The following is a 23,105-nucleotide window of genomic DNA, read 5'->3' as shown; positions in this document are numbered from 1 at the left end:
AAAACACTTATCTTTGCTTGTACCAAGATGATTCAAGACCAAAACCATCCAAAAGTATAAGCCAAACTTGAAGCAAAAAAGCAACGGAAATGGGGTTCGACCATGTGATATGTGGAGGAGAATCTTTCACACATGATTTTTCTGCTACAAAAATTTACTTCCGCTCGTCATTGCGCTATTCAGCATATTATAATATAGATGGAACTTTGTCAGTATTGAATTATTTTGATGAGTAGTTTGCTAGCCACACTTTTAGGGAGGTTAATTTTGTAGAAAGTAACAGATTTACAATTACTTCAACTGGTAAATTTTTTTATGGTTATATAAGAAATCTAGGGTTCAATCTCCTCGCCTACACTAAAAACTGATTGGTCTCTTGGTCTAATAATAAAGAGTTATTATTAGGAGTGGACGTCATAAGTTGAAACTCTCTAAAAAAAACATTTCGTAGAAAGTAAATACAAATGGAAGTAAGAAAAATTATTTTGATGAGTAGTTTGCTAACCGCACTTTTAGGGAGGGTAATTTTGTAGAAAGTAAATACAAATGGAAGTAAGAATAATCTAGTTAAAGAAGAATATTATGAAGACAAAAAAAAAAAAAAAAAAAAAAAAAAAAAATCTATACAAACTAAGAGATAAAATTATGAAAATATTTGCAAATTAATCATGGAAGATGTTTTAATGTATTCATTGAGTTCTTTCCTTCACACGACATTTTTCTTTTTTTCAAAAGACCAAATTAACAAACTATATATATATATATATATATATATATATATAAACACTCTTAAAATTATATAGGTAAATGATTTGGAGTACATTAAAAAACTTGAATTGTTTTAAAGAATCAATTTGGGTTGAACAAGGCATAAAGAACCCACTGGATTTGAGTAAATTTGACCTGATTATATGCTTAAACAATCTAGTTTTTTAATTAAATTGATCTAACAGAACCTTGTTGCTTAACCGGTACCTTATAATGTTTCAAACGAGATATCCATAATTCAATTATCCACCCCAACTATCCACACGCACACAAATTTGATCTAAAAGTATCAAATCATTAGTCTATTTGGCGAAAGGACTTATGAATTTACTAAGGATGTGTTTGAATACCGCTTATTTTGTTGAAATTGAAAAATTATTGCTGAAAGTACCGTAAATAAAGGTAAAAGTTAGTTGAAATAGTACAGTGGAGCCCATAAATAGTACAAAAAAGTGCAGTGAGACCATAAATATAAGTAAAAATAAGCTGAATAGTGAAATAATTTTTATTTTTAGTCCTAATCTAAACGCGCACTAAATATGTTCTAATGCAAATAAATAAGCCTCCACCTAAAAGGAGAAATAAATATTTCATTTAAGTCCATCCTAATAGAACATGTCGGTCAATATTCCTGTTCCTCTGCTACATTGTTTTCAATTTGTACAATATGCGCTGTGTGAGTACGGTGTTTTGCGACTGTCCATGTCCATCAACCATCATCAACGTAATCGTCATATTGATAAATTTTTGTTGAAAAATAGCGACATACAATACAATACCATTCACAACCTCAATTCTCTTACATGGTCTCATCTAAGCCTCAAATTAAAGACCAGTAATGTACTAAGTACTAGAGTGCATTAATAGACAGAATAGATAAGAGCCTTAGTACCTTTGGCTCCTCCTCATATCGAAATTGCTTGGAGGTTAGAGAAAAAAAATGCTAGAAATTTTTTTATTCAAGCAGAAATGATGTTCTTATATGAATCATAAATATATTTATTCACGACTTCATATGATGGAGATTTAAGAGAAATTTCCTAATTAAAATCACAGTTCATCATCGCATATTTTGTTAATTCGGTGCTCGCACAAAAGCAAGTGGAATTTCCAAAACAATTAGAATTTAGATGCATTGTTTGATTTATTTCTGAATAATGCCTCTTTATTGAAGGAAAGAAATACAAAAACCAAGAGACCTGCAAAAAGATTGAAGTAGAGGGAAGGGAGCAGTCGAGTCTAGATGCAAAAAAGAGCCCAGTTCAGCTTTTAGATCTACTGTTTACAAATTGCTTCATTTCCCAACACGATAAACTGCTTACCATGATACCATTAACTTTAATAACAAGAAATACGGATGGAGCCTGAACTTAAAGTTAGGGGACAGTTTTACTGTTAGTTGTGTGTGGTAGCTCTAGCTTTTAGGTCAGTTGCTTAACAGCTAATGAGTTTTTTTTTTTTTTTTTTTTTTGTGTTTTTTATGTGTGCATCCAGGTATGGACAAAATTATTTTGTTTAAAATTTTTTAAAGGGTCAAGTTGTTTGTTTTAGATAAAATTAGCTTTAATATTGGTAATTTTTGTTGTTGAATAATTTTTTTGGGCTTGTTTATTTTGTTTTAGATTTTAGATCTGGCCTTTAAAAGGAGGAAAATGCTAGAATTACAAACTTTTTTTTTACAAATTATTAATGTAGTGAGTGGTTATTAGTAAATAAAAATGCGATGTAAATGATGAGTCCATATGCAAACCAATAAAAGTTTACTACTAAAACAATTTGTAAAAATGTTATAGAAAATTTTGTGGGTCTCTAGTACTCCTAAAAGAATCAATGATAATATTAAAGGGGTAAAGTGTGATTTTATAGAACAAAATTGCTAAAATTGGTGACTATGTATATATTAATTAAAAAAAAATTTAGGGGGGGGCCATTGCCCCCTAGTCCAAGTCTCCCTCCATCCTTGACAAGAAATGTTACGTTTAGAATATTTTCATAATATATTTACAACAAATCTTAAACGGTAAGTTGTTATTGGCTATTGTAGAGTGATCATCACGCTTTTGGCGTGCACAAGGATTGACCCAAGAAGGCCCCTCCTCCCTGGTCCTAAGAAAAAAAATATTGTATTAGTTATATTTTTTCATATTTGCAGTCGGCCATTTTCCAAAACTTTAGACCCTACAGTGCAAGATTGTGATTGAAAGAAGATCGTGTAACTATTATAACACATAAAAGACATAACTAATCTTTTCAAACTAATCGTGTTAATTGTTCTCACCTATCAAATCACTCGTTCTATAAGAGGTCATCATCATTGTTGTATTCATTATAGCCATCAGTTCTGGCTTAACCAAATTATTTTCCTTAACTATATATCCTTGGATTTCCCCACTGAAACAGCTCAATATTTGTATATGGTACTAGAAGTCATTAATTCATCATTAATTTTGATTACAACTTAACCTGAAAGCAATACCATCCATCTTATGAAAAATGATGAGAAGTCATCATTGTCCCATAAACACAGAATTGTGAATGAATTTATTACCCAAAATTGTGACGGTGACTATCATTGTCAATGGCCCATTTTTGAATTGAGCATTAATTATTAGGTTCAAACATGGGTCCAAATTACAGACTAGAAACCAGTAGAGCCATAAATATGGTAAATTACCACTGCACCTATTTTTTTTTTTTTGGCTTTTAACTCACATTGAAAATTGAAAATTCAAAAAAAGGCAAATTTGAAGTTTGTCAAAAATCTAGTGTAAGGACAAATGTTCTTTTCAAAACGATACAGGCTTTAAGGTGTTAATTCATTCTAACCCGTTTTGGAATTTGGATTACCTAAGACGACAACGTTTCTGCAAAATCTTAGAAAAGGAAAAATCTTATATCACACTTAAAAACGACATTGGTGAAATGAAAACAAAATGGACATAGGCCTATCATGTTTCTTTTATCAAAAAAAAGTGTAAGCAACTAAACGACACGGTTCCAACTGTCAAACACCAAAACGAACACAGATGATAAGAGTTGGACTTGGACATGCAGGAAAGGAAGGTGAGAATTGCTGTAAGAGAGAGAGAGAGTCTGTGTGTGTGTCTGTGAGTGAGTGAGTGAGTGAGTGAGAGAGAGAGAGAGAGAGAAATGGGGAATCAAAGAGACTTTCCTTTGTGTTGAAAGCTTTTCCAATAGTAGTCATTGCTTTGTAATTCACTGGTCAATGTCACAATAACTCCTTATCACATCACACTCGTATTCTCTCTCTCTCTCTCTCTCTTTTTGTTTTTCATTTGTTGGGCTTCTCTTCCCTTACTTTTCTAAGTTTTCTTCCTTTCTCACTCTCTCTCTCTATATCTCTTCCATTTTTAACTCCTAGGCCTCTTCATATTCTTGTTCTTTCTTGATTGAGCGTTTTATATACTCTGCTTTTGTCACTTGGTTCCTGAAGATTATGGACGTACAGAAGATTAAACTCTTGGGATTTTTACTCTGACTAAAAGGGTCACTTTATTTTTCTTCATTTTCTGTGTTTTCAGTCCCAAGCATTAACCTTTGCTCAACCTCAAAAATCAAAATAGAGGTTTTTTATTACACGAGGTAACTCACTCACTCTCTCTCTCTCACTATAGTGGTCTTGTTTTCACAGCACTCAAGCTTGTATCTTTTTTACTTTTAGGTACAATATAATGATAGTGGTACCTGGGATACTTGGCATGGCTTACACAAATGACAAAACACTAAAATTTTGTTAAAAACCAAAGAAATTGTTCAAGATGTTTAATTTTAAGGTTGGAATATTTCATAGAAAGATATTCTAATTTTTCATTTTTTTTCTTCTTTTTTGGAAACTTTAGGCTCACTTCAATAAAAAAGAAATCATGATGTGTTCGGATAAGAGACAGGCAAACACATTTATTAATTATTGTTGTTTTTTGTTTTGTTTTGTCTTTGTCTTTGTTTTTTGGGTTTCTTGTAATTTATAAGTTGAAGAAATCTTATTGGGTATTGAAGTAGCTTACAATTTAAGATTTTGAATATCATGTCCACTAGTCTCCCTTGTTTTCATGTGTTTGGTACCACTTTCAAAATTTGCTCAACAGAAATGTTTGTCGTTTGCAGAGGCCAACCTATTCTTTAATATTATCACATTGTAAGTCTCCTTTATATTTTTTTGTTGTTAAAGAATTAGGTATACATACAAGAGTGTGTGTGTGTGTGTGTTTGTTTAAGAGCTCGCATACCTCTTTGTGCCTATCTATTTTGGATAAACTATTTTGTAGAGACAATTGGTATGCTCTTTAGGCGATCCTCTAGTTTCTCATTATTTCTTTTCATTCTAGAGATTTGATGCCATCATAACACTTTGGTATGTAATTGGACGAAAAAACGCATCACAGCTAAGCATGTCATTCACTCCCAATCATATGGCAAGGAAATCACCAAAGAGCCCTGTGCCAGTGGTATGTGAAAAAAATCATTCAGGATGCATGTATAAATGGGGTTTATATAGACTCTTTGAATTTCGCCAAGGTCATTCCAAGAGGAAGCTGCTATCAAATAGGAGGCATTTGAGCCGTCATCCAATCGGTAAGAATTCTTTCATCAAATTGTACAAAGAATAATTTGATGTATAAGTTTTTGTGTTTTACCATGGGGCATCATGTGAAAATTATATAACTGTTGTTTTTTCCTACAAGTAGCATATCATATCTAACTTCTTCACAACAACCCAAGCAAGCATATATGAATTGTTTTCTAGTCACTTACATACTGCGTTCAATAATCAGGAAGAACTGTATTAATATTTTCCAGTATTGAGGAATAGATGGAATAATTACTGGAGGACATTTCTCTTTTTAATTGGTCATTTTGCAACATGCTGTTAGTGATAGAAAAAAAAATGCTGAAATGTATAGGAGAAGTATTCGTTGAATTTTCTGTGCATCTTTTAAGTAACTCTATCGTTTTGGTGTTACATTTCCTTTCGAAATCATCAAATCATCAAATTTTAGTATTTATCTGCAGGCGATGTGAATTTAAGGAGCAAGCTTGACACGCATACCAAATTTAATGAGAAGTGCCAAGCCGTTGCTGTAAGTTCCAGCAACCTACTATTTTTTATCAAACCTTTCAAATATTTCTGTTTAACCATTTGTTCCAATTTTCTCAAGGCAACAAGAAGTAAAGAGTTAAGAAAATTTCGATATTGTTAGTTTTTATTTATTAAAGAATGTTGGAGTGAGTATTTAATTAGGCTTCTGTTAAAATAAACTTACTAGTCCTGTTTTTTCCTCTTCTTACATTTTGATTTTGTAAAATCAGATTTTCTTATGATTGAGTGCAAGAAAGTATAGATGCTGATTAGCAACTTTTAATTTATCCAGGATAGTAAAGACAGCGAAACTCAGACCATTAATACTGATAAGGCAAGTTTAAAGAGACTTATGGAAGAAGAGATACCCTCCGAGCAGCATTCAAATAAGAAAATTGCCACTGATAAAGTGAACCATTCACAATCTAATCCTAAACTTGTTGATGAATTAACAATAAACCATGGAAAAGCAAGCAAAAGTTGTCACAGGCAATGTCAAATGCCTGTTCATGGTTGGAAAGATGCAGAGAATAATGAGCATCATCAACCATCACATCAGAATGTTGTGGATAGATCTTTAAACAAGCATAACCCATCAGCATCAAAAAAGGTTTTCTTCAAAGAAGTGCACCCCAGAGATAGAAGATCTTGTGGTTGTAAAAATATCAATAGTGTGGAGCATGACCAGCTAAAGGAGATTAATCTCCAGCTAGTGCAGATAAATGAGGCAGAGGAAACTGGAAATCAGAAGTTCACTGATGGAAAATGTCTCAGCAGAAATGGGGTGGGCCACCAGTCTAAACAATTGTTGGGTGCATTGGAGATTTTAAATTCGAATAAGGAATTATTCATAGAACTTCTGCAAGACCCAAATTCCCTGTCAGTAAAACATATCCAAGACTTAAGGAATTCTCAGGCAAAAGGACAGCAGACTAAATCTTTCTCTGGAGCCAAATTGTCAGAATACCAGACAAGTGTTGCAAGACAACATGAACAGCCTACCTGTCCCAAAAGGTTGGAATCTTCTGATCGATACCTTTCTAAAGGCAATGGTGATCCTCAATCTTCAGACAGAATAGTCGTCTTAAAGTCTGGCCTAAGAAGCTTGCAAAATTCTTCAGACAGACTCAGCCCCCCCAACTCTTCTTTGCATTCTTCTTATTACTTGAGGGTTAAAGAACAGAGTGATAGGCCTACACCTTTTTCCTTTGATCATATAAAGAGGAAGTTGAAAGATGCTATGGGTGTTAACAGAAAAGAGCAGCACTGGATGTCAAGCAATGGTAAATTAGAAAAATATCCCTATGATTGCCAGGGCTCGGATGCTGGTGATAGGGGGATAAGTGTAGAGATAGATGGAAGTAATTCACCAAGTACTGACCTTGATATTGGCCATAACGTGAAATCTTCTCTTGGCGTCAAGACAACAAACAAGATAGGAAAGGCTAAAGACTGTGAATGTAGTGGACATGAAGCTGCTGCAACCAGTGGAAGTGGTTGTAGAAACTCAGAATTTTCAATTGTTGGCCATCCAATGCAACATGAATCTGACATATCTGCCACGGAGTGGGAACATCTCTCTGGGATATTAAACAATGGAAATGAGGATGTGGATCTTTTAAGAAAGCAGGTGCCAAAAGCCTGTGGGAGGATGTCATCTTTCCCTGAGCATGGTCTTCTGCCTACACTCAATCCTGGAAGGGACTGGGAACTCGGTTTTGCTACTAGACATATGAGCTTTTACCCCTATAGCAATCATCAAATGGTCTATGAGAACAAGTACAAGTTTCAAAAAGAAAAGAACAAAAGATGCTTAAGTTCATTAAAGCAAAACATAGAACCTCTATCATTTGCTGATACTGAGAAGCCCAATGATCCATTGCAAATTTTTGACACAAAGCCAAATATCTCAGAGAATAATTTTTCAGGCATGAAAATTAAAGATGATTTGAGCCCTACAGGTATGATACTGCTAACTTTTTAACTTGAATTTGGTCATATATTCTCTCTTCTTACCTGCTAATGATACTCCATAACCAGGTGAAACTAATGCTTTGGAGATGCCCTTTGAATCACTAAGCACACACCAGGCTGGCCCAAATCAAAGCACTGACGGAGCCAATGATTGTGGGAAAATTGGATCTTTGGAGTCCCCAAGAGAGGTAATTTGCTCTTAGTAATTTTCTTTCTCATTAAATTTCTTACTAGTGCTTCTATCTGTCACCTATAGTTTGTTGCCTTTTGTTTTACACTTCTCAGTCCTCATTAATGTGCTTAATTAACTTTGGCCTTTTTCAGCATTCACCTTCTGAGAATCAACCATCAAAATTTGTACCAGGAGAATTTTCTTTGTCTAGTCCTTCAAGCCTGCAGAGAGTGGAAGATTCTGAAAACCTGAAAGATCAAGTGGAGCAGCCTAGTCCAGTATCTGTTCTTGAGCAGAATTTCATAGAAAGCAACATAAGTCAACCTGGTAGGCTTTCATATCAAGAATTGTTATTAGTTCTCTACTTCCTTAATTCTGCATCTGAGATAACTGAGTTAAACTTCTGCAGCTCAGTTGCCCATTGAAGCACTACTAGTTAATGCTGAAGACCACTATTCTGCTACACTAGATAGTCCCCTTTTGGGCCCCACAATCAATATAAATACTGCTAAGGATGGGCATGTATCCTTCTCTGAGTACATAAGTGCACTGTTTGGAACTTCTGGCTTGAATTGGGATGAATTGTCAATGAAGTGCCATTCATCAGATCAACTGCTTGATCGATCCTTGTTTGACAAATTGAAGATGCCAGATAGTCAATTTTGTGGTGATTGGATGCTCCTATTTGACTTTATTAATGAAGTCCTAGCAGAGATTTGTCAGTATAATTCTGGATGCTCCCCTTGGGTGTCATGTATCAAACCAATAATTGGACCACTTCCAGTGGGCAAAACTATTATTCATGAAGTGATAAAACGTGTTGATTGGTATCTTCTCTCACAATCACCACTGCAGACATTGCAGCAGATTTTTGAGCAAGACCTCACAAGATCTAGAACATGGTTGGATATCCGAAATGAAAATGAAGATACTGCTATTGAAACGGCAGAAGGTGTTTTAGAAGAATTACTAGTGGAAATTGTATTTGAATTGGTTCTTTGAAGCATCATATATTTGTCCATATTACATCAGTGAGATTACACAGCTTGGTGAGAGTATGCTCAAGCTTTGTGTATACTGTATAGTTTACACTCAATCTCCAAAATCTATCAATTATAGGGTTCTGATGGGATTTCATCAACCGTTTCCTTTTTCGTACTCTAAAAGCATTGTTACAAGATGTAATACTTTTCATCAATATACTAGTATGTAAAATTTTTCCATTTTTTTAATGCTGATCATAGAAGTTCTGACTTCTGACTTGTTCTAAACATTGCTATGATATGATCGGTTTTTAAGTCTTAATTTACTGTTGTTTGTATGGAAAGAAACTTATGCATTAATTGTTAAAAAAAGTGTTCTAAGCTTTTGAGTGAGGTTGCTTATAAGCGATTATGGTATTTTCTTTATGGACTCTTAACAATCTGCTTTCAATTCTTTATTTTGCTTTCACGATTCATCATTGAAGTTGCAGTAGATATGCTAAATCTGCCACATATTTACTTTTCATTCATACATGCAGTAGGTGTAATGCAGAAATGCGTAGGGACTTCTTTTGCTGTGTATTAGTTGTATAGCAATAGTATGTTTCCTGGTAATTCTTGATAGAGCTGCTGTGTAGCTGTACAATAAGTAAGCTAGTCTTGATGGCATATGCTACTTTAAGTTAAGCATTCAAAATATCAACTGTCCATTATTTTAATATTTGATTTTTTTGTCCCAGGATTAATCCTTTGTAATGATCCGAATTGATTTGTATTTTGATTTTTTTTTCTAAACATGATGTTTCATTACTTGGTAGCACTTTTATTTCAAATTCTGCTCAGAGACTTTCCTGCAAGCCAATATAGGTCATAGCAAGGAGTAGGTGGACTGCTTTATGTGGAAAGTTTTAAGTGAAACATCTAGTGCATGGTCTCATGCTCTTATTTGTTCACTTGGATGTCTAGTCTAGTTGTTTTATTTTCTTTCTTTCCTTTTTGGGATCTCTTTTGGAAAGTTCAAGCTTTAGAAGCTGAATTTTTTTTTTTTTTTGGTTTCTCTTGTATACTTTTTTAAAGGGGCTTCTCTTGTATACTTATCATATACTAGCTATGTGCCATTTTCTTTTCTATGAATTTAATTTGCTTCTTCAGAAAAATAAAAATGAAAACATAATATATTACTTTTTTGTAGGTTATTTTGGTAGGTTGTATACTTATCAAATACTAGCTGAGTTTTGTAAAATAAGGAAAAATGGATGCTGGATTCAGGACAGTGGCTGCTAAATATTTCAAGAACACAATCTTTCCACTGCTAGTTAAATTTGCTTTGCTTTTAGATTCAGATGCAGTCCAAGGATGGGGAAGATTATCTAAGGAAGAAGATATGGAGCTGGATAGACAGCTCAAACTTATAAATAAACCTGCAATCAAGACTTTCCAGGTAAGGATAGGATTTTTTAATTTGTGCCATCCTTATTTTAATTCTTTGAAGCAGCTATTTCTTTTGTACTTGCGTCAATTTTTCTTGTTAATTGTTATTCACTAGCCAATGTTCCACACAATGTGCGAATACACTATGAGTTCATTTTGAAATATTTTATAAGAAATTATCTTTGTGGCAAATTCTACAATACTTATTATGTGGTCTAATATTTAGGAACCAATTTCAATTATATTGCATATTATTAAAAAGAAAAGAAATGTAAATTATTAAGATTTGTATAATTAAGATTATGAACATGCCTTTTAGCAAAAAAAAAAAGAATATGTATGTGCCAAGAGCCTTCTAGCTTATTGACATTGCCTAGTTTTCCTCATGAGGAGAACTAGGGTTTGAATCTCCCTTTTCTTGTCGTAACATTTTTTTTTTTTAATTTATAAAAAGAAAAGGATATAAATGTATTACTTGAATTAATTTAGAAATATTTAATTATTTTGATTAAATTATGTATAAAATTATGTTTTATATTCTTGATTGCATGTGTTATTATATTTTCTTTTTAGCTTTAGCTGTTTTTGTTTCAATTATTGTTAAAACAACTAAACTTAAGCAAGAATGTCATATTCTAAATCTAATATTTCTAATTTAAATTTTAGAAAAATAACTGTGGGGGAGGATTTTGTTCCACGCCCCGCAAGCTGTTTGTCCTCTTTGGGGAGCCAAGCCCGCAAGGTTTTGTTCTCAGTACCAAGTGTGGGGTTTGGGATTTTTGGGGTGCTTTGGCCTTGTGACACCCTAGTCCCACATCGGCAAGAGATGCGCCTCACTCCTGGTTAAACCATATAAATTCAATTTACATAGATTTTTTTTTTTTTTTTTTTTAAATTGAGATGAAAGGTAAGCTGATTTTGTTGATTAAAGTCTTGAAGAGAAACAGAGATCAAATCTGGTGGTAATTCACCCATCCAGACAGTTAAGTCATGAGCATCTAGAGCTTTCTTAGCCAAAGCATGAGCCACAACATTTTCCTGGCGTTTTACATGAGAAAAAAGACATGAACTCGGCGGTCACAAGAGCTTGTGATTTGCAATGATAAGTCCATAGGCAGTCCAGTTCAGTAAAGATGATTGAATTGCACAAACTACTATCTTAGAGTCTCCTTCAATGGTAACAGCACCCAACCCCAGTTCTTTCACTAATCTCAGAGATCATCATGCAGCTAAAGTTTCAACTGCTTCAACAGTTTTTTTTTATAATTCAATAGCTAGGGGTGGAGGATTTGAACCATGGGTGTCTCTGTTAGAAACATTAGTAGGTGCCAACTAGTTGAACTAGAAGGCTCTTGGAATTTCAATTGCTTCAACACTGGAAAAGGGACATCCCATTGTGTGGAAAAGGGACTTTTTGACTCAGTGCCACCGATACTTCACCCTTACAGTTCCAAATAACCACTCCTAAACCAGCCCGCTGCTCCTCCTTACAAATTGCTCCATCAAAATTTTCTTTGTCGGTGCCTACAGCTGGTGGTTGCCATTTGACAGTGTGTTGGCATGGATGGTATTGGTCTTGGGTAGCCATGAGCTTGTTAAAATTCCTGTAAAAAGTCCATTACCTTGGCTGTTAGGTCCTTGAAACTTATGTGCGGATGGTTTAAGAGAGTTTTGTTATATCCTCCAAAGAAGGATTTCTAGATGAGATTAAACGCCGATGGGACTTCTCGGGCAGCCAGCTGTGATTCCATGGCTTTATTAGTCTACCATTACCCACCCGCCAAACCACACCATGATTAATAACTCTACGGGCTTGGAGAATGCTCTTCCATGCAAAAGATCCCCTTTGCTTATCACTAGCATTCATGATAATCCCATTAGGAAAGAATTTTGCCTTTAAAACTCTATAGAGCAACGATTCGTGGTTATGTAGAAGTTGTCGTACTTGTTTGCCAAGAAGTTCTTTATTGAACTTTCTCAATTCATGAAAGCCCAATCCACCTTGAGCTTTTGGTTGACAAAGCCAACTCCACTAAAGCCAATAGATTTTCTTGTGATCTACTTCTTGTCCCCGCCAAAATTTCCGAGTCATTGGTGACTTGATTTCTCTATTTCTTTCATTGCTTAAATTAGTTTGCATCACTCGTATACGAAAAACAGCTTATCAATTTAGCATAGCTAGTACGAAAATTATGAATGGTCCTAAAAAGCAAATCAACAGTACACAGGCTGGGTGAGGAGTAAATAATCACTGCATACTTTTTCCCCCTCTTTCTGAGTAAATGCTCAGTTTAAAATCAAAATTTTAGTTAGAATCCTAAGATATTCCTGAGAATCCTTGACAATCTCTCCATTTTTATAAACTAGCTTGTAATCCATGTATAAACCTAGTTGGATTTAAGACACAACTCTTCATTCCTTTTGCTTTAAATTTTATGTCACGATATTAATATCTTAATGCTTATCATCTTTTATTGCCTTTACACTTATGCAGGTTAAAGATAAGCACAACAGCAGGCAATATACCTACTGGATGTAAGTTTTTAACCAAGTATTTCCTGACTTCTTTTGGGTTACTTTCCATGTTGATCCATATGTCTTACAATAATTCTTTTGCTAGTATGTGTTCTTACCATTGTTGTTGTCCCTTTCGATGTCTTTGTAAACTGGCTGCTTCAATGTTCTTTGCCCAGGATTTATACAACTTACCTCGGACATTACCCTTGGCCTCACTCTTCAACCATCTACTTACAATGGTCCTCAAAATGACATGCTAATCAATTTACACCAGGTGAAAAAAATTGCCCATTCTTTTTACTCATATATGTTGTAGAACATTTGAATTACTATTTTTAAATATTTTCTGATCATATATTGTAATTTTTGTCTTAGGATGTTGCTACGGGGAATTGGTGGTTCATATTTCATTATAAACATGTAGGTTACTAGCCATAGTCAATTTTCACAAATTTTTCTGAGGGTCATATCATTCAGGGGGGGGGGGGCGGGGGGGGTGTTGGGGGGCGTAGAGTTTTTACAGCCCAATAACAGAAGAGAGCCTTGCAATGAGGAATGGCCATTTTCCACAAGAAGATCATGGGAAAGTCTGCCTATATCAATCAGATTCAAGTTGTAAGTAATACACTGATTTATTTGTTAATCCTATGTTTATGCTCTTGGAATGTATGTTGACAAACCTTATTGTTACGATGCGATCCATAATGTGTGATAATTAATGGGGACATTATGTTTATTTTGCAGGGCTGGGAATTGTAGAGTAAATTTTAGAGAGGGCTGGGTTTCATGCCTTTTTTTTTTTTTTTTTTGATAGGAAGACTGAAACTTTTATTACGTAAAGGATAAGTACATAGAAAGATTCAATTATTGGTGGACTTTCCTCCTAGCAAGTTACAAAACCATGGATACCCTTTGCATGTTGTGCCAAGGCATGTGCGGATTTTATTTCCCTGTCGAGTGTCGCCTCACATGTTGGACTTTGACGCTACTAAAATCATGCAACTTCTGCTGGATGCTCTCAAGGACGTCAATCACCGTAGCTGGTGGAATGGTGGAGCCCGACAGAGCAGTGAAAATCACGTGGAAGTCAGTTTCAAAAATAACTTTTTGTACGCCAACATCCCATCCCATGCAAACGAAACCGCTACGTCCATCGCCTTTGCTTCAGCCTCCAACCAAGGGACCCAACGGCAAAGTGCAGATGCTGACTGAGGGCTGCGATCACTGTTCCTGCATGGTCCCGAATCACTGTACCGATGCCCACTGTGCCGAGATTCTTGAACCACGGATTTGAAGGAGGAACTTTCATGCCTTTTTAGTCATGATAATAATGTTCTGAAAAATTCTGCTAATAAAATATAAGGATATATTTCTGAAAATTTTTAAGAGAAAATATAGGGACACAATTTTATTTTATCTTTTTTATGGGTATAAGGACAGAATTTTTCTGCCACAACTCTGAGGTGGGGAAAAAAAAAACCAGATTTTCGGCTTTTGAGTTTATTTTGGTGGGCCTTGTACCAAAACTTTCCCTATTCATTTTTCATAGTTTTTTTTTATTTAATAATTACAATATACTATTTCTACAGCTTGACCCCTTTTATCTTTTTTTTTTTTTTTTTTTTTTTTGGTAAACAAAGGAGTAGCATAAACTAAGAAACAGAGCTCTCATGACACACCCTGGAGCGGTACATTCCACTAGCCTCTTCCTCAAGGGAAGTTAAAATGTTCACAGGCGGACTTTGGAAAATAATAAAATCTACAGACGGGTTTGCTCCTATCCCAGCCAGCTTATCAGCACACCAATTCGCCTCCCGATAACAGTGTTTAAAACAGATGCGACGGAACCGAGCAGCCAACGTTCTACAGTCATCTAATAAGGGAGACACGATCATGTTAATATATTCATGTTAATAAGGGAGACACGATCATGTTAAAAACCAAGTAATTCAAGGCTAGAAACAACTAATGCCAGCCCTCTCAGCCCATTCCACTCGCAGAAGAACAGAACCCCAGCTGTACAAACTTATTCAAAAAGCAAAAGGTGTAACTTTTAATTCCTTTTGGCAAAAGTAGGCAAATCTATCAAATCCCCCACCATTCACATATTCCCTTTCCCATAAATAAATATATATATATAAAAAAATCAAATAGTGAATTTTCACATTAAATTTAGCTTCTCATATATCATCTCAAAAACCGATCTATAATTCACAAGCTCCTGTCAAAGATTGATAAATACTATGAAAAATAATAATAATTGTTTGATCCTGTTTTAATGCATTCAAATTTACCACTAAAAAAAATCTCACCAATTAACTTGTTTATTGACATTATCTTGTTTAACCTAAAGAAATAAATAGCTATCTATATCTTTCTTCTAAATAATAGAAATACATAATAAATAAATGAACAATTTTGTTTATTGAGATTAGAGAAACAACAATGCCATACCATAGTCACAGTAAATTTCACAGCTACTCTTAGTGCAACGTCGCTTTCATGTGTGATTATGATTTTAATATCAATTTTCAATTCAAACTTGTCATTTGAATAATTATAAAATTTATTATGTTACAAGACTTATTGTTAGAAAAATCTTTGATACGACAACCACCTTAAATCAGTGGCAGAGTCACCCATTTGGATATAGTCCATCAATTTCAAATTCAAAAGCAACTAATTCCATCACCTCAACCATTTTCATTCCTAGAATGAGGGATACTAATTTTCACAATAGTTAAATCAATAAGCTTTTACAAATTTTAATTAACATTCACGTTACTTTTTTATTTATTAATAATAATTTATCATATTAGCCGAATGTGAAATTTTTTGTGTTTATAAATAGATGGCCCCTGGAAACCAACTTTAAAAGTTAAAAAAAGCCATAGAAAAAAGTAAAAGGTACAACCCACTTACCTACCTCCAATTTGGCAAGTATGCAAAACGAATCAATTAAAAATCCCCCAGCATATTCTCATTCCCAAGGAAAAGTTTAAGAGGATCCTTTATGAGTCATTGACACTTGACAGCGTAAATTGCGCCACCGAACCATGACTAAATTGTAAATTACACCTTTAAATTTTAGGTATTTAAATTTTACATTTTAAAATTTGAATTTTATTTCATAAGTTTTATTATGTTTGTGTTAGTAGTTTCTCCATCCATATTTTTTTGTTAAATGTCATATAAGCATGTCATAGTATTTAGTTGATCTAATAGCCATGTCATTTTTATTATTCCATTTCATTTTTAATTATTTAAATTTTTTTAGGCTACATAAATATGTAGCATCATTTTATTTGATAAATTGAACACTTAGTGGCAAATTTATGTGACACTTAATGAAAAATATAGATTGAGAGATTGCTAATGCAAACATAATAGAATTTTAGAGAGTAAAATCTAAATTTTGAAATTTTAGGGTATAAAATTCAAACAACCTCAAATTTTAAAGGAGTAGTTTACACTTTACCCTAATAATAATTAAATCCATAAAAAATAAAATTGCTCATTCAATCCACATGTCTTTTAATATGCCTGTCATCCTTTGATCCATTGTGAATTTGCTCATGGGTTGTGGAGTGAAGTTTTCCTATTGATTTAGTGAGTGATGCCAAAGACAGTCGCATCTCTTATTTTTGCTTGGAGGAATTAGTTGGGAAAACATTCTTCTTGGGAGAACTTTGGACATTTTGAAGTCATTGGTAATCAAGATTTTGTTTGAGAGGTCTTAGATTTGGGTTTTTTTACTATGTACTACCCTTTTTTTTTTTTTTACTTTCAACATTCTCTTATAATTTTTTATTGATTTTCTTGTATTTGATTCAAGTAATTTATTTTCATCATTGTAAATATGAATTACTTTTTCTTTAATCAATAAAATTTCTATTACTTATTAAAAAAAGTATTTGGATGAAATTATTTTTATTTATTTATTTTGCTTAAAAATACGTCACAAATTACATTTAAAAAATAGTACAAACTTTAAAAAGTTATATCACAAACAATAAAAAAAAAAAATTATTCAAATAGAATGGTCAAATTCTTGAATGCTTAAACCCATATAATATGGTTTGGTTTGAAATATATATTTTGAAATTTGTTAATTCAATTGTTGGAAGACAAGGAATTTAAATTTTGAATGTTTCCATTGCAAATTCTAAAAGATGCCAATCGAGTTACAAAACTCTTGGCACAAATTTTGATTTAATCATGTGAACTAACGTTTTGAGTTCAAACCATCAAGTGCACGATTGTGGTTCACTCGTGATATGAATTAGGGCTAGAACGATCCTAGTTCACCCCAATTAGTCAATTTATAATCTTTGTTGAGTTGGTAAATTGTGATTGATATATAATCACAATTTTGTTAATGAGCAAAGATGAACTTTCACTTAACAATAATAATAGTAATAATAAAAACTTACCAATAATAAATCGAGAAGTCTACCTATACAGCAAACTTGACCCAAAAAAAGAAGAAGAAGAGTTTTGTTGATTTGATAAATTGTTAATGATAGGTAAAACAATGATGCTAGTAATGAACTCAAATAAAAAGCTAAATTTTCCAACTAGCACAATTTTAGCAAAAACGCATCATGACAAAGTTATTTAGTTATGTAGCATATTTTTTAGATTCGAGTTCCAAGCAACTAGCAAGTAGGAAAGCCCATATTGCTTGAAAACTCGAGTTTGAATTGAAATTCGAATTTGTAGTAATAGATAAAAATGTGATGTCAATAATAAACTCAAATAAGAAGCTAAATTTTCCAAATAACACAATTTTAGCAAAAATGCATCATAACAAAGTTATTTAATTATATAATACAATTTTTGTAATTCGAGTTCCAAGCAACTCACAAGCAAAAAAGCCCATATTACTTGAAAACTCGAGTTCTAAAAATATGTTACATAATTTTTGCCACGGTGCTTATTTTTTTTTCTTTTTTTCCTTAAAATTTTGCTTAAATCATGCTATTCGACATATTTGGCAGAAATAAGAAAAAGCAAAATCGGCTGATGATAGTATCGAATCTGTTAGCCCCACTTCCCGCCAATGCACCATCACTAAAATAAAAATATCCCTTTAAATATTATTCTCATTGCCTTTGCCTCTCTTCCTTAAACCATAACGCTACCTCTAAAACCCTAGCCACCCCCAAAAAAAAAAAAAAAACAATGGATGCCAATGCAGTGAAATCCGACCTCGTTTTGATCCTAGACTTCGGATCCCAATACACCCACCTCATCACGCGCAGAATCCGATCCCTCTCCATCTTCTCCCTCTGCATTTCCGGCACTTCCCCGCTCGAAGCCATCACCTCTCTCAACCCACGCGTCGTCATCCTCTCCGGCGGACCCCACTCCGTCCACACCTCCGATTCCCCTTCGTTTCCGTCTGGGTTCCCCGAATGGGCGGAGGCCAACGGCGTCGTGGTTTTGGGGATTTGTTATGGGCTGCAGCTCATTGTTCAGAGGCTCGGCGGCGAGGTCAGGGCCGGAGAGAAGCAGGAGTATGGGAGGATGGAGATTGGGGTGGAGAAGAGCGCCGCGCTTTACGGGTCGAAGCGGGTTGGGGATAGGCAGCTTGTGTGGATGAGCCATGGGGATGAGGTGGCTAGGTTGCCTGATGGGTTCGAAGTCGTTGCGCGGAGCCAGCAGGGTGCGGTGGCTGCGGTTGAGAACCGGGTTAAGAGGTTTTATGGCCTTCAGTACCATCCGGAGGTATAATTTGGTTTTGTGTGATTGAATTTCAAATGGTAATTGGGTTTTGCTTGTTGAATTTGTGAGATATATGCATGCATTGTTTGAGTAACTGGCTTTGCTCTGCTTTTGTGATTGAATGTGTTTTTGGGTTATTTTCTGTTTGTGGAGGAACGGGTTTAAGTGTTGGGTTTGCTCTGCTATGGTAATTGAAAGTCTTTGGCATGTTACTTTACATACATGGGCTCTGTTTGTTCTGTGCATAGAAGTAGTTATTGAAGAAATTGTTTTCGGTGTGTTTTATTTGCTTATTTGATTTTTTTTTTTAGGGGAAAAAAGTGGCTCATAAGATTTGAGTTTCTGGGTTAAGAAATGTGCTATGGAATATTGTCATTTTTACAGAAGTATGTTTGGTTTTGTGGAGGGTTGAGGGTTTTAGATGTGTAGTGAGTACTTTCAGTTCCTATAATACCAAGATGGAAGTAATTGGGTTTGCTTTGATTTCGTGATTGAAAAGGGTTTTGGCATGTTAATTTTGCGAGTACTTACATGGGTCGTGTTTGTTTTTTTCAGATTAGTTACTAGTTATTATTGAAATTATTTTTGGTTTGTTTGTATTTGCTAATTTTTAATTTTTAATGGATTCAGAAAGGGATATTGTCATTTCAATGAAGTATGTTTGATGTCGTGGGGGTCTTTTCGAGTTAACTCAATTAGTAAAGTCTCTAGTCGTTGAATAAGAAATATGGGGTTTGACAAGTGGTTATGACAAGTGGTTACCCTCCTCTTTTGCTATGTGCATAATAAAAGAGTCCTTATGATATTATAAATACATCAAAAGTATAGAGTGAATTCTACTCTTGATGAAGCTCTATTAAGTTTGAATTAATATTTTGATTAAAATTCCATCATTTGAAGTTTGAAAATTTTTAAAAGAAATTATTCTTATTATTTTATTCATCTACCATAATTTTTAGTTTTGATAAAAAAAAAAAATCATTCTCACATGATAAGCTTCTGTCATATAATTTAAGTTCATTTTTTATTAATTATTTAAATGATGGATTTCACTAATGTTTGTGATCTTTCTTTATTCTACCTAATTATTTAAATGATGGGTTTCACTAATATTTGTGATCTTACTTTATTTGACCTAATTATCTAAATGATGGGTTTCACTAATATTTGTGATCTTTTCTTTATTTTACATCTAAATTTTAATTAACTCATGCATTGCACTAGCATAATTCTAGTTCCTATCAGAAAGTGAGATTATTGAATCTTGTGTAGGTGACACATTCACCCGAAGGAATGGAGACACTGCGGTACTTTCTGTTTGAGGTTTGTGGAATCAATGCTGGATGGAAGATGGAAAATGTTATGGATGAAGAAATAAAAGTGATCAAAGGTACAGTGGGGCCTGAAGATCATGTAATATGTGCCTTATCAGGTGGTGTGGATTCCACCGTTGCTGCTACTCTTGTCCATAAGGCAATTGGAGATAGGCTTCATTGTATTTTTGTTGACAATGGTTTATTGAGGTAACAGAGCAAGCAGCTTTTTCCTATAGTACCAAAAAGATAAATGGTTCCATACTTGTCTTTTCGAAGATTTATATAATAGAGGACACAACACTACTGGTCAAACATTTATGTATATGTTATAGACCTTAATATATCTCTTGTGTCTCTTCGTCACAAGGTTTATTTTTATTTTTTTTAAGACTATGGTTTCTGTTTCCTATAGGTATAAGGAGAGAGAACGTGTGATGGAAACATTTGAAAGTGATCTTCATTTACCAGTTACTTGTGTTGATGCGACGGATCAATTTCTTAGCAAGCTGAAAGGTGTGGTAGATCCTGAGACAAAAAGGAAAATTATTGGGAAGGAATTTATTTCCATATTTGATGACTTTGCCCAAGAGTTGGAGCAAAAACTAGGAAAAAGGCCGTCTTACTTGGTCCAGGGGACTTTGTATCCGGATGTAATTGAATCTTGCCCACCACCTGGGTCTGGAAGAACCCACTCCCATACAATCAAGAGCCACCATAATGTTGGAGGTCTTCCTAAGGACATGAAATTGAAGCTCATTGAACCACTTAAACTTCTATTTAAGGATGAGGTGTCCATTTCAGCCTTCCAAGTTGCTTGTATGTACTTATCTGCATGATTTTTGTCATAATCTGATGTTATTTGGCTGTTACTTTTTAATGTTTAAAGGTCCGCCAACTAGGAAGGATTTTGAATGTTCCTGAGCCATTTTTAAAGCGCCATCCATTCCCTGGGCCTGGCCTTGCAGTACGAGTGTTAGGTGATGTAACTCAAGGCAATGCCTTAGATATCCTCCGCCAGGTACATATGGTTTTTATCCATTCATGGACTTATTGGCTATCTTGGTTTACCTTTTGATATTCATCTCTTATGAATGTCCCTCCTCTCCAGGTCGATGAGATTTTCATTCAATCAATCAAGGATGCTGGGCTTTATGATTCAATATGGCAAGCTTTTGCTGTCTTTTTGCCAGTAAGATCAGTTGGAGTTCAAGGTGATCAAAGAACACATTCTCATGTTGTAGCTCTGAGAGCTGTTACCAGTCAAGATGGAATGACAGCGGATTGGTAAACCTTTTTTTGTTCTTTTTATGTTCTGCTGCTATGCATTTTTTTTTATACCTTCTAGCAACCCTTTCTGTATAAGTTGGGAATGTGGCTGCTTGAAAATATTTTCATGTCAATTGTTGGATAGATGAATATTCTAGGATTCATAGCTACCACCCTTTAGTTATGCATGTGTGTAGGAAAGTACCCTAGAGGTTTGTAAATTATGAAAGAGCTTAAGCTTTTGAGAGTGGCCAAGAGTGGCCCCATTTCTGTCAAGCACTTAAGCTTTTGAGAATTTCTTACATATACATATATGGCTTATACATGGAGTCTCCATTGTAATTGTAGGTCGCTATTTTTCCTCAGGTTTTGTTATTTTTTTCTAATCCATAGGTTGGAAATGCTAGCAGAATACGAAGACTTTGGTCTGGTCTTCAACCATTTAGACAGCTCAAGATTGAGCAGCTTGACTGTTGTTAGATTTGTATTCATATATGCACATTGGCATATATTCTAGAAACGTGAAACTGAGGTCTGGCGTGTGTTTATATATATATATATATATATATATATATATATTTTGCCTTCTGCCTCAAGACTGGTAATTGCAATTTGCAACAAGTGAGAGTGAGATGGTGCAAGTGATGAACGGGACATTAGATGTGTCACCTCATCTCATGTAGCCTACCCATCTCTTCCCACAACTATCTTACCCTTCTATGCTCCATTCTTGCCATAATGTATACCATCATCCATGGTAGTGGACAATTAAGTACCTCATGTTGAATTTAAGAATATTCTTGCATGCTTACTTTCTAAGAAAATATTTACACTATTGTATTCACTGTTGCTGTGCAATCTTCCCAGAAAATTAATTTAAGGTTGTAATCTTTTTTTCATCTGTGCAATTTTAAGTGCTCCTCTCTGTTGTATTTTACACTATTTTTTCCCTCCCCTGCCTTTGAAAATTTGAAATTCCAGGTACTATTTTGAGCACAAGTTCCTTGATGATGTGTCGCGAAAGATCTGCAACAGTGTTCGGGGGGTAAACAGAGTTGTTCAAGACATTACATCAAAGCCTCCATCAACAATTGAGTGGGAATGATGCCATGTCAAATGCTTACGGCTTAATGAGAAGTGAGTTATAATCCCCATGTTTGTACATGGATCTAGGTGTTGACCATTTAGAAAGGCTTAATTATTTCCTCCAAAATTATTAAGGTTGGCTGGAAGGGATCTGTCAAGCTGGATTTACGGTGCAAGTGATTTGGTCTGAGGTCTGTGCTCATAGAAAATATTACCTGGTAATGGACAACATAAATATTTTTGTGGAACTTAATGATTATAAGTTATGGTTCTACATTTTGGCAGTCAGTGTTGGTTTTTGAAATCTTGTTGGCTTTTAGAAGTATGTCATTCTTGTGCTTAATTTGCATATGTGAGCGCAAATTTTGGTTTTATACACAACGTAGGCGCGGTTCTATTTGATATTTTTCTAGAGTTGTGATATATAACATTAAGAACTGTGTTGGCAAGGGCTGAGCTGTGTACCCGTTGCCACCTTCATTTCTCTGTTGCTGAATGTGGAATAGTGCTTTTCAAGTTCCCAAAAAGCACATGTGTAAGATAAAGTGAGTCTTCCCTTTATGGCTGTGGTTTCACCAGCATGTTGATTATTATATAGCTTATAATCATACACAAAATGTGTTTTTTTTTTTTTGAGAAGTTAACAGTTTAAACACACACACACAGGGGAATTGGGAATGAACCTTTAATATCACACAACTCACAACCAACAAAAGCCGGTAACTCTTGAAGGTTGTGTGAAGGCTTTAAAGGGGAAGACAGACTCA

General features: G+C 34.5%; 2 protein-coding genes and 1 long non-coding RNA gene across 8 annotated transcripts; all 3 read left to right on the top strand.

Moving 5' to 3' along the window:
* Nucleotides 1-3,848: 3,848 nt before the first annotated feature.
* LOC126708600 (uncharacterized) lies at nucleotides 3,849-9,170 on the top strand. Of its 5 annotated transcripts, none has more exons than XM_050408403.1 (8): nucleotides 3,849-4,371; nucleotides 4,894-4,924; nucleotides 5,172-5,361; nucleotides 5,800-5,867; nucleotides 6,159-7,827; nucleotides 7,907-8,028; nucleotides 8,165-8,339; nucleotides 8,422-9,170. In XM_050408403.1, the coding sequence occupies exons 3-8, from the start codon at nucleotides 5,178-5,180 to the stop codon at nucleotides 9,012-9,014; spliced, it is 2,811 nt and encodes a 936-aa protein (XP_050264360.1). In that variant the 5' UTR covers nucleotides 3,849-4,371; nucleotides 4,894-4,924; nucleotides 5,172-5,177; the 3' UTR covers nucleotides 9,015-9,170. The 5 variants fall into 5 exon arrangements, with proteins under 5 accessions (XP_050264360.1, XP_050264356.1, XP_050264359.1 ...); XM_050408399.1 differs by having other exon boundaries at nucleotides 5,115-5,361; XM_050408402.1 differs by lacking the exon at nucleotides 4,894-4,924.
* Nucleotides 9,171-13,435: 4,265 nt separating this feature from the next.
* On the top strand, nucleotides 13,436-14,359 carry LOC126708601 (uncharacterized). Its single transcript, XR_007649202.1, has 2 exons — nucleotides 13,436-13,558; nucleotides 13,688-14,359. It is a non-coding gene; the product is annotated as an uncharacterized LOC126708601 (long non-coding RNA).
* Nucleotides 14,360-18,060: 3,701 nt separating this feature from the next.
* LOC126708551 (uncharacterized) lies at nucleotides 18,061-22,626 on the top strand. 2 transcript variants are annotated; one of them, XM_050408335.1, is made up of 7 exons: nucleotides 18,061-18,673; nucleotides 19,943-20,193; nucleotides 20,399-20,774; nucleotides 20,873-21,004; nucleotides 21,095-21,270; nucleotides 22,234-22,389; nucleotides 22,474-22,626. In XM_050408335.1, the coding sequence occupies exons 1-6, from the start codon at nucleotides 18,128-18,130 to the stop codon at nucleotides 22,355-22,357; spliced, it is 1,605 nt and encodes a 534-aa protein (XP_050264292.1). In that variant the 5' UTR covers nucleotides 18,061-18,127; the 3' UTR covers nucleotides 22,358-22,389; nucleotides 22,474-22,626. The 2 variants fall into 2 exon arrangements, with proteins under 2 accessions (XP_050264292.1, XP_050264291.1); XM_050408334.1 differs by having other exon boundaries at nucleotides 22,234-22,626.
* Nucleotides 22,627-23,105: the final 479 nt, after the last annotated feature.

Source organism: Quercus robur, chromosome 12 (genome assembly GCF_932294415.1).
Source record: "Quercus robur chromosome 12, dhQueRobu3.1, whole genome shotgun sequence".
NCBI lineage: Eukaryota > Viridiplantae > Streptophyta > Magnoliopsida > Fagales > Fagaceae > Quercus > Quercus robur.
Note: the sequence above shows the minus strand (reverse complement) of the source record. Positions and strands in the feature narration are given on the sequence as shown.

What these genes read in the sequence shown, in the direction of transcription:
- LOC126708551 (XM_050408335.1), top strand. Translation starts at nt 18,128, where the DNA reads ATGGATGCCAATGCAGTGAAATCCGACCTCGTTTTGATCCTAGACTTC. An exon ending in GTTGACAATGGTTTATTGAG is followed by an intron (nt 20,194 to 20,398) that starts GTAACAGAGCAA and finishes TGTTTCCTATAG; the next exon opens with GTATAAGGAGAGAGAACGTG. An exon ending in CCTTAGATATCCTCCGCCAG is followed by an intron (nt 21,005 to 21,094) that starts GTACATATGGTT and finishes CCTCCTCTCCAG; the next exon opens with GTCGATGAGATTTTCATTCA.
- LOC126708600 (XM_050408402.1), top strand. Translation starts at nt 5,178, where the DNA reads ATGTCATTCACTCCCAATCATATGGCAAGGAAATCACCAAAGAGCCCT. An exon ending in TTTGAGCCGTCATCCAATCG is followed by an intron (nt 5,362 to 5,799) that starts GTAAGAATTCTT and finishes ATTTATCTGCAG; the next exon opens with GCGATGTGAATTTAAGGAGC. An exon ending in CTTTGGAGTCCCCAAGAGAG is followed by an intron (nt 8,029 to 8,164) that starts GTAATTTGCTCT and finishes GGCCTTTTTCAG; the next exon opens with CATTCACCTTCTGAGAATCA.